This window comes from Zea mays, chromosome 9, assembly GCF_902167145.1.
Source record: "Zea mays cultivar B73 chromosome 9, Zm-B73-REFERENCE-NAM-5.0, whole genome shotgun sequence".
NCBI lineage: Eukaryota > Viridiplantae > Streptophyta > Magnoliopsida > Poales > Poaceae > Zea > Zea mays.
This window is the reverse complement of record NC_050104.1, coordinates 10304965-10319178: the sequence shown is the minus strand read 5'-3', so window position 1 is coordinate 10319178 and position 14214 is coordinate 10304965. Positions and strand designations below refer to the sequence as shown.

The 14214-nt window shown below is 39.7% G+C and overlaps 1 protein-coding gene across 1 annotated transcript; it reads left to right on the top strand.

Annotated features, from left to right (window-relative positions):
* Positions 1 to 13150: 13150 nt before the first annotated feature.
* On the top strand, positions 13151 to 14136 carry LOC100278008 (uncharacterized). The gene is made up of 3 exons (NM_001151010.2): positions 13151 to 13281; positions 13409 to 13573; positions 13699 to 14136. Exons 1-3 carry the CDS (start codon positions 13255 to 13257, stop codon positions 13942 to 13944), a joined length of 438 nt encoding a protein of 145 aa, NP_001144482.2. The 5' UTR covers positions 13151 to 13254; the 3' UTR covers positions 13945 to 14136.
* The last annotated feature ends 78 nt before the right edge of the window (positions 14137 to 14214 follow it).

The following is a 14214-nucleotide window of genomic DNA, read 5'->3' as shown; positions in this document are numbered from 1 at the left end:
GACTGCTCTCTCTTTCTCTCTCTACAGTCCCTCTGTTGGGTTTGGATGGGAACAGCTGGAGCCATTTAAGGCCAAACGGGTCGGGTCTGCATGCTGCATTTCCTCGTCTGATTCCCATTCCCCCCCTCCCAGTCCCACTCCACCCGCAGACCTCTCCACGGCTGAATGAATGATAAATTCGTATTCGTATTCTATTTTTCAAAAACAAATTCTTATAAATAGTTGACGACTTGTTTTATATAAAGTGGCGGGTGTAGAATGTCTCAGATTCTTGCACAATTAATTTGGAATCAGTCATAAGTCGATCGGTTAATTCACACAATATGTTTTGTTTTTATCCATATGGGCACATGTATAATCTGTAACGTTAACATGCAAATCCGTGTAATGATTAGATCTCGTAACGCAAATATTGTCTTTATCCGTGTCGGCACCTAATCCTATAACGTAAAATTGCACGTACGTATATTGCATGGAAATTTAACAACGTAACGTAAATAATTTACAAAATCATGTGATGTTTGGACCGTGTGACGCAAATTTGCACCTATATTGTCTTCATCCGTGTGGACACGTAATCAACGTTTCATGTGTTATATGGAAAGTTAATCCTGTAGTGCAAAATTCGCAAATTTGTGCATACACCTAATCTGCTAGCTGGTAACGACGTTAAATATACACGTCTTACTCGTTATCTGGGTGTCTAATCTCTAATCCTATAACGTTATTTGCACGTAGCATGTAGTGCTTCTTTTGCTTCAAAACTTAACGTGTGTGAATCAGGCAAAACCCGTTCTCAGCTGATTAAATGTTCCACTAGACCACTATTATGTTTTGGTGCTTTCGTTCGAGCGGGAAATATACACATTTGAAGCCTGCATGCGGTGCTTCCTACTGATTAACATGATGTGTGAATTCGATTATATGCGTGCATGGTCAAAATGCCCCATCGTTCTCATATAACATATATTTTCCATTCAGGCAAACTTCTGTAACATAAATTTTGAACATGCAATGGTTCATACTTGCTAATAGGCATCTGTTAACAAATTGTTATTGCAATATTGTTTAAGGTTGCGAGTTATTTTGTAATCTAAATTTGATGCAACATGCTCAAACTTTAATCGGTTATCGAAATGCTATATTAGTTATCGAAATGAACATCAATGTTTTATTCTTACCATCAAGAGAAGTTCGTATTTGAGAGGAATTTCTATGAATTTGAATGTATATGCTCTCTATTTGAGACAATTTTGCATTAAATTGGAAATTTTGGAGCTTCTTTTACTAATGGAAATACTTTTTGAACACTATATGCAAACGCGTGATAGATGGTCAATAAGCTTTGCTAATGATTTTGTATAAATTCCTTGTTCATGCATGATGCGTGGTTGATATTTTATACTATAAAGTCTACGTCACTTGAACAACATGTAGGGCTAGTTTGGAAACTCAAATCCCCTTCGAGATATTGACGGGGATTGGAGAGGAAATTAGTTCATTTCCACCTCAATCCCCTTCAATTCTGAAGGGGATTTGAGGTTCCCAAAGTAGCCCGTAAGGTGACATTCGCGTTCACACATACACCCCGAAATTTATAGCGCAAGGATTAGAGATGTATTCCTGAAAGTAATATCGTAGTTATTTACATTGCACCCATATGTCTATTCCTATCATTGTTACTAACTACCATGCATTTGCATGGTGTGTGGATTAATGAAAGATTGGAGATATGATATTAACAATAAACGCCATTCATTTCCATCTCTATGCCACTTTATCTAATGTTCTTTAAGTAATGTATAGTCCTATAATCACTCAAAGCTTTTCTTACATGATACAATTACTAGACCAATGCATTATTGTTCTTTATTTCTATTTGCATGGATATATATTTGAGTGGCAATTAACCTTAGTAATTTAAAGTTCTAGCTTTTTATTTATTATGTCATTTAAGTATCTCAACTTAAAAATTCAAAACAATGAGCTAGAACTATGAATTATATAGAAATGTAGCATGACTTATCTTTCGGCACAATTTCTTTATATCACTATATTCATTGTGCAAGATGGCTGCCAGCGCACATTATTGGGTTATTACATTCTAAAAGGACCATACTAGTTTCAAGGTATAACATGCACATCAAATAAAATATATTCAAATTGTTAAATGTTGGTATTTTGTTATCGTTCTGAGTCAAACCTTGTATATTTAACCAGCAATCAACTTGGTATTTTTTTTCAAAACTAAGAAAAATTACCGTGGACATGCTAAAAAACTCATTGCATGCAAATAATATAATTTGATTTATATTTAAAACATTTATGGTTAATTTTTTAGCAAATTATAGTACAAGAGAAACTATATAACCCTAACTCAACACAATCAATGATATAATCAATATAATTATTAAAATGGTTAGAATTGATTATTTTAGATTTGAGTGCGAATAGATGGAGATACTTTGACCAGGTTTATCGGGTTTGGTTTTTTCTCTTTGTATCCAAAAACCATTCCATGCATGTCTTGCTAATAAAGTTTTCCATGGTTTAGTAAGTATTTAATATAGCATTAAGTTTTTCCTACTTTGATACTATCCTAATATGAGAATCTTGAATTTCATACTAGAGAGGAAATAGCCAATATACCATCATATATGTACTCAAAGTTAGAAAGTTGTGTATAATTGGTGGCATTATCATTGCATGCCTAGCAACTAGCATATTAATGTAAGCATTGAGACGACCAAGAACGTGTTAGGTGTGATGATACGATGGGTCATAATGCATTCATCTAGTTTAAGATGTAGTCATTAAATTTAGTTGTAATCAAGTTAAATCATAAAACTTATATATTGATCAATACAAATTTAAATCTTGTTTTCGTTTTTATTCTTTGTAAAATAGGTCTTAGGTACATATATTTTATCCTAGATAGCATGCCCCCATAAAGTTGCAATTCAACTATTATGTTACAATATCGACCATTTTAATTTGTGCAGTCAAAATAACCATACATGAATGTAAATGTAAAAAAATGTTAACAATAATACATCTATGTGGTAGTTGATGGTCAATATGATTGTTTGTTTTTCCTAACAAAGGATGACAAAAATAAAAGCAACAATCAATGATGTTATAATTCAGTGCTCTTGTTCCTTGTTTCTGAACTCCAAGTCACAGTTGATTGAATTTCCTATGTTAGAGTTATTGATAATCTAATAAAGTGTGCACTATATTATGCTCACATAATGGATGATTGTGATTTGTATATATGCATCGATGTATATTATTGGATTCAGCTATGTGCAAACAATTTATTAAGTTTAGTTATATTTTTATTATGAAAAGTTAAATACACCTAGTTCATAACTAAACCCATTACACTTTGTAAGAAATGTCATAATTAGTATGGCCATGTCTTAAACATGGATGATCCTTGTGGCTTCAAAATTTCTTTCGGATTCGCAACATCTCACAAAGCTAGCTAGCACTATGTACACATTTGATGCTGAGACGACATTTTAATATGCATTTGGTTATCAAGCATTTCCAATACAAAAGTAGATCAATTTATTTTGTTTTAAATTATTTTAATAAATTGTCAATGTGTGATATACTTGATAATTGTTTAAGTTTTATGGATTGGGAAAAGTACATAATCCATGCTATTGGTTCTTGACCATGAACATTGGAATTTACATATTCTACAAAATATAATTATAGGAAATGGGTGTCTAGCTACTATCCAATCGAGCAAAATTCTAAAAGAATAGTTGGAATTGACTATGTTGGATTTGGATACAAACATATGAGGATGCTTGAATTTACGAACAAAATTGTCAGATTTGATTCCTTTTTCTCTTTTCGTCACATATGACTCTCGAGAAATACATGGTACTAAAGTTTTCTGTGTTATAGAAATTGGCAAACATTTAATATGGCATTAAGTATCTGCTAATTGTGTTACCAACTTAAAATGGAAATCTTGATTTTGATATCAGACAAGAGTAGAACATAATAAAGGATCATATTTACACGTAGATGTTAGCATATTAAATGTGGTACTATATCTCAATGCGTACTCAGTAGCATATTTACTTGAGCACTATTATGAAAAATTGTATGTGTATAATGATAAAATTTAGGGGCAATTGTGATTTTACTCCTCTTTTTCAACTTTGTGATTTTACTCCTCTTTTTTTGAAAAGGAAGCCATCGATTGCCTTCCCCTTAACATTGTTAGTGAAAATTAGAATTAGTGATTAAAAAATAAAAAATATGGGGTTAAAATTTGATCGTAAGAGACTTTACTCATATATGTAGTCCATACGTTATCATCATGAAGATTTGAACTTGATTCCATATGAAATTCTCAAAAAAAAAGTGATTTATGTTTGATAATTGTGTTGTGTCCTAAAAAGAGAGTCCTTTCAATATCCAGCCAGCCTCCTAATTTAGATCCATCACCCTAGTTTAGTTTGTTTTATTTTTTTTTTTTCATTTGAGGTAGACGATGGATAAGACGATAGATGATTGCCCAAAACCCCAAAACAACTTTAATTTGGTGTCTGCGTATTACTAAAAAAAAGATGTTGTCAACGCAAAATATAAGCAAAGAGGATTGTGACAATAATGTTTCTCTCCTTCCATCTACTTTGATCTGCTAGTGCTCCTGTACCTAAACTCCCGTACGTATGGCTATTATATTAATTGAACTCTGGGTAATAAGTTATTGACAAATGAGCAAAGTCTCCTATAGGAAGTGAGGAAATAAACCATGCATATGTCCTTTATATATTAATCAAAAAGGTATCATTTGATTAAGGCTCTGTTTTAATCTCAAGAGATAAATTTTACTATATTTTTTAGTTACTTTTAGCGTTAAGTGTGGTGCGAATATGTCATTGCACGACAAAACTAAAACATAGGTTCGGCAAATCGGCGCGGCCGCTGGAGAAATGACGCTTGTCCACACCGCCGAAGCGGACGACGCGCACTCGCTTTTCCTGCCGCGCTCCCCGCTGTGCCGACCTTGCAAGCCCTCTGCTGCCGGCAGCGGTAAAAGACGCCTTTGGCTCGTAGCCCAGGATAATACACGACACGATGTAGCAGTTGCAGTGGACTGGATAGGTTCGCAAAAGAGCCATGAAAAAAGAAAGGCTGGACCTATTATCCGATCGGACTGGACTGGATGTTCTAGGTCCTTCACGGTAAAAGGAGCTGGCAGTGCGACACTCGCAGCCATTTTTTGTTTCAAGTTCAGAATTTATGGAAAAAAAAACGTTTATTTTATTTTTATTTTTTACAGAGAGAGCACACTGCACGCAAAGTCAACAGGAATTACCCGTTGAATTTCGTCACTCGCTCGGTACCAGCACTAGCCCACGATCGGAGTCCTGGAGGTAGGACCACCTCACAACGCATCTCAGTCACGCACACGTGGCGCTGGCCCAGTGCTGCAGCAGAGGCGCCTGGCCCCAGGGGGCCGGGGAGCGAGTATACCACTGGTGTAGTAGGCTGCCCAAGCCAACCCCGCAAGCGACTAGGCCCCGCGCGGCTCATTAGATTTAGTGGGCCACAAACGGTGGAAAAGGGTTTGATTCTATTGATTAACATTGTTATCATAAATTCTAGATCTAGCCTTCGAAACCTTTCACTGAGGTCCCGTTCGGTTTCACGAAATGGAAATGTAACGTAATCATGATTTGCCGGTGGTAACAAGCTCGAATAGGCCGATATCAATTTCTGGTGTGGTATCTCGTTACGGTTGGACTTAACCAAATATGATTTAACGTTATCGGTTACCATTCGTGTTATATAACAAGTAGAGAATAATGGTTGTCATCAAATGGCGACGGAGACTAAGCTCCTTCGCAAGAAGGAAGCGCGCGGCGACAACTGAGCCACCGCCGACGGCCCAACTCTTCGTCGGACCCTTTGCCGGCGACGAGCACCCTCCAGCCGTGCCTAGCTCCTTGCCATGGGAGGCCTCCCGGTTGGCTCTGCCCTGGACTTTTCTGTCGGTCTTCATTTTCAAGATTGGATCCTTCACAAGTTCAATCGACCGCTCAATCTTCTCCCGGGTAAATTTGACCGCCATGAGTTCTTTTTAGTCGTCTCTTTCGGCAGGTGCTCCTTGCGTCTATGTGAAGAGTCGGTGGGTCTTCTTCTTCAATCCTTCATCGGTGGTTCAGCGAAGCTTTTTAGGATTTCTCCTCTGTCGAACCGGGTTTTTCGTTTCTCGCTTTCTTGCAAGGACGTAGGTTTCGCAGTTTACAGACGCCACTCTTTTATTTGTTCAACATTCAAAGCGTATCTTCATCTTGGAATTCTGGTGGCCCTAATTGGATCAAAGAATGGCAGCTTCACTCTGAAGAAGAATCAAGATCTTGGACTCTGGTTTCCCGCGGCCGTAATTTGCAGGCTTCTTTTGCTGATATTGTTCGAAAGCCAGCTTTGTCTGGCGCTAAACATGATTTGCCGATGGTAACAAGTTCGAATAGGGTAATATCAATTTCTGTTGTGGTATCTTGTTACGGTTGGACTTAACCAAACATGATTTAACGTTATCGGTTATCATTTACGTTACAAATATGTGAACCAAACAGCACCTAATAGTAATGAAGTATTGTATATAGGAGGCTTATTTCTTACGGTTTCAAACACAAAGAGAGATAGGAGAGACGATGATCAAGGAACTATTCTTTTATTATTTATTATGACGACTATATATATTTATTATATAACAAGTAGAGTATGATGGTTGTCATCCAGACAATTACCGCCTTTAGGGTTGTATACCCTACGATCTTCAGGATCGAACAACAAGGGCTAACATTCAAAGAATGCTATCTGAAAGCTCCATATGTGCTTTTTGGTAATTGACGCGACTAGTGGGGTTGACATCTACTCTAGTGTTGCGTTTGAGATAGGTTAAGTTCACATCTAATATTGGGAAAGATTGGCAACCTTTGAGAAGAATGTTGATAGCCACAAATGATGATTAAGTGCTCAACACAAAAAAGATCAAAATGTAAGGGCTCAAGGCAAAGGTATAAGCTAGAGCATTTTGTTTTGCTACTCAAAACACAATAGAGTGTATGATCAAATTTCACATAGATAGTCATACTATTCAGAGAAGATTCTAGTTAGACATCTCGTTCATCTACTACCACTAGGCCTAAGTGACACACATAAGGGCAAGAGAAAATATTTACTAAAAGCCTTTGAGAAATACTAGCTATGCTCTAATATATTTGGCAAAAAATATTAAAGGGATAGCATGCTTGAGAAGAGATAAGAAAGTGCTTTCGATGCAGATTTTTAAGAAGGCGATGGATATGTCCGGTGGTGCAACAGACATGGCACTAGATACTAGATGAGCTCGTACATAATGCACAGTTTTTTAGCACGGCGCTATAGTCTCCAGTATGCACCAAATATGGTGCACCAGACATATCTGATGAGGTACTAGATGACCCACCAGATAGGACATGTAGAGGGCATGTCAAACGAGCACTTTAGCTCAATAGTGCATTGGCGGTGTGGCACCTGACACCACATTGGACATGCCACTCAGAAAGCATGTAAAATGAATATTTCAACTCAATATGTCAAAAGGAAAATGTGTCATAGGGCGATTTATACCTGTTTTGGTGATTAAGTGTGCTACACACCATCTTGAACTAACTATCTTCATATGAGTATAAGCGCACGTCCATAAAAGGCAAGTTGAAGAGATCAAGTCCAAAAGAGCTCAAACAGGGGCCCAAATATGCAACTTGGAGTGAAATATGGTATACTGTAAGGTTTGCACCTTTAGATATGTTGCATGGGTCTATTACAATGTTTCTAGTACTTGTGTTTGGGCTTTAACACATTTTGTAGAGAAAATCACTTTTTGGACTTGAGTTGAGCCATATATCACACCCTGGAGAAACTATGGGAAAAGTATGTTTCCTACACATAGTCAAATGGATTAGGTGCTGCGATTTGCTCTTGTGTGTGTACTATATCTCCCTCCCTTACTCTAAGTTGTGACTTTGATCTTTTGTAAGGCTATGAGAGACTTCAAGTTATGGAGATTCCTCACAAATGGGAACACTTGAGATATAAGGAAGAACCGTGGCACTCAAGTTTGATCTACGTGATCACTTGAGAGGGGTTCATTGCAACCCTTGTCCAAAGGAGGACACCACAACATGGAGGTAGGCTTTTGCCGAACCACGAGACAAAATCGATGTCTCACTTGTCTCATTTACTTTCTTGTGATTTTCTTTCTTCCTAAGTTATCTTTTCTCACTTGTGATATTGCTCTTAGTATAATTTATATCTTGGAAGAGCAATCAGGTGAAGGAAACTTTTCTCTCCTTTTCTTGTCTCAAACTTGGTTTAAGTTTACTCTAATCTCATTATTAGACCAAGTTTAGTTTGTTTTAAGTTATTTTTGCAGGATCACCTATTCACCCCACTCTATGTGCTCTCAATATGCACCGGACATGTCTAGTGGCATGTCTAGTGAATGCATCTGATACCTCACACAGTTAATGGCTAGGTTGTTGCCGTTGCGAATATAGTCATTAGGAAGGCACCTAACATGTCCAATGTAGAAACTAGTGGTGCATCGGACATGTATAGCGTTCTTGATTTTAGTACACCAAGAGGTCATGGTTAGATTTTGAATTGGGGGTTATAAATAGACCCCTTGTCTACCTTTAGCTAACATCCCTTCACTCCTTACACTTGAAAACAACTCTTGGGGTAGACAAATACACTCCACTCAATTGCATCTTGTAGTTCATCATTTGGGTGAGATTGGAGAGCTCCTATTGTATCGCATATTATTGTTACATCTTGTGGCATTAGTTGAGTAGATTTGGCTAGTTTTACTCTTACTCTTAGTGATTGTTAACATCTACATGGCCCAGAGTTCGTGGGATCATTGAGAGACTATTAGAGATTGCCACTGGTTATGATCATCATTGTGAAGGGATGATGTTTTCATTTCACGTGGGAGATTCATGAAGAGCAACTCTAGTAGACTCGTGGTTTGTTGGAGTACCTTTCTAGAGTGCTTCTTATATATGATGCCCTCGTTATGGGCTTGTGTATGATGTCATTTAGGCACGAACCACCTAGCATGGATTCACCACAACAAGGACATAGGTTGCGAAGGAACCAAACCTTGGGGATACATCTTGTGTCATTTGTTTCCTCATGTTGTTTGCACTCCTTACATACTCTTGCAATTACATTGATCTAGTTTTTGTACAATACTTTCCTAACTAGCCATGCATAGGTTATACTCAACAATAATAATTGTTACTTAATATCTCTTGCTAGTTACTAGTTTGCTTTGTTTATTATATTCTAAATACCAAGCTACTAGAATTTTTTAGGAGTTGCATGGAGTGGAGCTAGAGCAAGTATACGCTTTCGTGCCACCTTTTATTCTAATCAACTTTGCACTAGTGATATTTGCGATTTTGTAGAACAATATTTACAAGCTATTCACTCCCCCCATCTCTCCATCTAAATCATAAACAAGTTGTATCATGCTTGGGCGCCATTTAGAAAAAAGGCTTAACAACCTACAATGAAAAAGATGGATATTAATTATACTAATAAATCTCCTCACTTTGATGGAACTAATAATGATTATCAGGAAAAGTGGATGTGTTTGCACTTAGAGGTTTTGAGACGGAAAATTTGGGGTGCAGTGCTTGATATGACCACAGTAATGGTGGGGTCCCCAGCTCGTACTCCGCGTTGGCTGGTTAAGCTATAGCGCACGGGGTACCTGTACCCAAGGACACTGACAAATATACAACAAAATTTACGTTATAATTGAAGTTCATAATGTTAACTCTGATAAATCAAGTGGCTCTCAAGATAAAGATGACAACCTAGATGATGTGAGAAGTATACAATTCATCAATGCGAGGAAAACATGACGATTGGTGATACGAAGCAAAAAGAGGTGATTGATGTGGAAGATGACAATGAAACTATCATGTAACGAAAAAACTAGTCGTTATTTAATATTTAATTACCTTTATGTATGGACAATCATAATAGTATTGAAATGTTGTTAAAGACAAATATTAATTCTTTAGGTATCTTGTGCACTAATTTTGAGTGCTCATGAGTATTTGTATCAAAATATTGCATTTTTTAGAAAAGATCATTTTTTTATTAGAACGCATGTAGTATATAAAAAATATAGATATAGCAAACAAAATAGGCTATTTCAGCAAAACCTCCGTTTCATGCATCCGAAACTGTTATGTATCTAAACAGTATGCTAATGAATCCTAAATTCAAACTGTTTCATGATAAGTCCTATATATTTAAATTCACTTTTTTTAAAAAAAAACTATCGCAGACATGTCGTTAATATTAAAGCTTTGTTTGAGACAACTCCAGCTCTAAAAAATTTGGTGAAGTTAGTGGAGCAGGTCATTAAATGCTCCATAAAATCGGGGAGTTGAAGTTTTAAGCTTTTAGATGACATTTAAATAAGTTATTTTATTTATTATTTAGATTAAAAATATTTTTAAAACTATTTAAATTGATATTATAAACTACAACTCTATATTGGAGCTGGAATTTGGAGCCATTACAAATACCCCCTAAACAAGGATCTATCGTGTATGAGTAAGGGCATGTTTGGAACCACCTAGTTTTTAAGAAACTGATTTATAAAAAATTGAGTTGGTTCCAAACATATCAATTTATGTCTTAATTTGTAGAAATTAGATTTCCGGTTTCTTAAAATTTAAGAAGCTCGCCTCTGCTAGTTAAAAACTAAAAAACCGATTTCTTAAAAAAATGGATTGTTCCAAAAAAAAAAGGACCTAAGCTCCGTAGAGTGTCCGCCCCTCCGTAGCCACCGTACCCTCTCCGCGTTAAGTCCGTCCCCAGTCCTCCCTGTAGCTGTGGCCTGTGGTGGTCCTCCCGGGATCGGAAAGCCTCGCAGCATCTCATCCGCGTCCGCGTCAATCCGATGAGAAATGCGGGACTATGGGCTGCACCTCTAGGCACGAACGAGAGAGAGCTCATGAACACTAGAGGCCCGAAGTCCATTCTCGGCCCATGGAACTTTCTAGTATTATTGTTTCATGCGCCGGCTTCCAATCCGCGGAAGGAATGGCCGAATGTGTATGGGAGCTACTGGCGAACCGCAAATATCATGTCCAGGAATATCAAGAATGTGAAGCCCAAACCTAGAGGCTATTTGGATCTTTAGGTTTAACCTTTAGTTGAGTCGTATCAAATTTTAGATACCGATAATAATGACTAAACATAACCTAGTTATAAAACTAACCGTATAAATCATGGCTAATTCGTGAGACAAATATATTAAGTTTAATTAATCCACGATTTACTCACGAATTAAACATGTGCTAATTATGGATTAACTAGTCTGTTACCCGTGTGTTGCGACTGCTCACAACAATACCTACGTAAATTATCCACCAAAAAGATCTCAAAATTTTTTATTGATTATGTTCGCTCTTCGCTTAATAATTTTTATGAACGCAAGGGTACCATAGACAGCAAATCAGAGACCCCTATCCCTCGCCTCCCCACTTCCAAGGTTTCGTAGAGCAGGAGGGGAAGCGAAGAGGCGCACATACTCGTTGCCGAAGAAGGACACAACTAAGACATGGGCATCTGGAGACGGCATAGGTAGTATACTGCTAGACATATAGGGAGAGAGCACGCAAGTGGAGAAATAAGCCCAGCCGGAGCAGCTCTAAACCGAGAGGCACCCGCACCAGGCGTCAATCCGACAAGGGCGAGAGAATACGAGTGTCTTCCCAGTCCTAGACCCGCCGAAGCGACACAACACCACCACCAACTCCGTAGCATATGCTGACTGTTGTCACGCTACGGGCCTTGGTTGTCCAATATCTCAGACCTGTACTCCTCATCGCCAAGATAACCTAAGCGTGGCAGGCGCCACCATGTCCTCCTCGACGGCACGCACGGAGAAAGGCCAGAAGCATGACTGACTCGCCCCATACCCGCGTCGGCGAGCGGCTGCGACCGTGGGCGGGGCAGCAGGTTGGGGAGGAAGAACCGGGCGAAGGCCGGGAAGACGAACGGGACGTCCGACGATGGCGAAAACGATGGTGCGCACATGATGTGAAACATCCTTGTGGTCGTGCAATAGCCATTGCGTGAGTCGATGTCGGGGCTGGTGTCGGACGAATACGGGGAGGAGGCGCATGCTCCTACGCCCTTTGCCGAGAATGAGGTGGCCCAACGCGATTATTTTTTTATTTTACAAAAAAAATATATATACATTATGTACAATTTATATTCAATATTATAAACATCTGAGCATGATGTTCTACTGGTTAGACAGCTTCGCCCAGTGTCCCACACCATTCTTCTATCAGGGTGTGGGTTTAAACCCCACCCACCTTTTGTACCGTTTTTTAACATTTTACGCTGAGTTGATTTAGAAGAAATGTATAGACTTTTTTTTGTAAAAAGTTGACACAGGACGACCGTTGAAACTGATGCTTTAAGTATAGTACAGATTAGTCTTAATAAGTTTGTCTCGTGACATAAACAATTAGTTTTATAATTAGCTAACGTTTAAACTTTTAAATTTCTATCAAAACATCTGATATCCCAAACTAGACTTTAGTCCAGTAATACAAACACACACGCAGACTTATTAAATTTGTGTTTGGTTCGGCTTTCTAAACTAGATTTGCTGCCAAAAATCTAAAATATCAACTAAACTGGTACAACAACGGAATAGATTAAAAATCTATAGATTTATCTAATTCAATTCGGAATCATCTCCTACCTCATATTCTCCAGATTTCTAGAGTTATTATGGTCCGTTCATATCTAGAACCAGATTTTTAGAAATCTATAGCTATGTCTTGCATATGAATTTTTAGATGGTTCCGTGATTCCGTCCTTCACCTTTTCACTGATCCCCTCACCTGGCCGGCTGGCCCCCAAATCGGATCCACCTCGACAAACCCGCGAGCGGGCTTCTCCTTCTGGCACGGCCCAAAAAGTAACCGTTGCGTTTTCCCAAAATCCCCACATCTGCTCCCAGATGTCCCCCATTTGGCCATTTCCCATCCCATAATATACGCGGCCGTTGCGCTCTCCCCCATTTCAAACTCGAACCCCCTCTCCCCGCCTCGAGCATCGACCGGAGGGGGAAGGCAAGGCGCCGATACGTTCTCGGAATCCGAGGCGAAGCGGGGTGGGGATCGGATGGTGGAGGCTAGCGCGAGCTTCATGGTACCCGGAATCGAACCCTCGGCCTCGCCTCTTTCCGGCCGTCTGTCCCCGCGTGCGCGATCGATAGGGTCGCCGTTGCCCTCCCTGGTATTTGCTGACCATGGGTGATCTTTGTTTGCGAGCGCAGGATAAGGTCGAGGCGGCTGCAGGCGACGCCGTCGTCTACGGGGGCAGCGTCGGCGTCGCGGACGCAAGGATGGAAGATGAGATGGCGCCCGTGGAACCCCTGCCGGAGCCTCCCGACGAAGGCGGGCCCGTTGCGTGGCCCATGCCGGAGTTCTGCCCTCTTACGGTGAGCGATTCAATTCCAATCCCCCATTCCCCCCTCGATTCGATTCGACTCCCACGCCGCGCGGTCTGCTTCCGCCATCGGCCGCAACTGAAGACGAAACGTCGTTTTGCTTGTCTGATCATCAGGTCGATGGGGCGCTGAAGGAGTCGTTCCTGGAGACTCTGTGGAAGGACGCTGCGCCGGAGATGGAGCGGCCTGCGCGAGAGGCGGACGAAGCGCTCAGCCCGGAATCGCGGCCGTCGAGCAGCAAGCGCCACCGCTCCGGCACCGCCTCGCCGTCGTCCAGGAGCAGCCCCTACCGCAACATCCTGCAGGTGTTCCAGCAGTGCAGGCAGGACGTCGTCGGGGAGACTCTCACCAAGAATTACTGAAGCCCACGAGCGATATCACGGCTTTTCGCCGCTTGCTTGCTCGAGAATATAACGCTTGCCATTTTGACTATTCTTATTTATGTGACTGAAAAGGGATAGGGAGTTTTTTGTTCTTGTGTAAAGATCGGATATAAAAGTTACAGGACCTTAGTAAAGAACGCCATAGAAATGCAGTTCGATATTTCCTTTTTCATATGTTACAACTTATAGTTCGATTTGTGACATGCGTTTCAACGAAAAGTCCCTCAAGCAGAACAAAGAGCTGCAGAA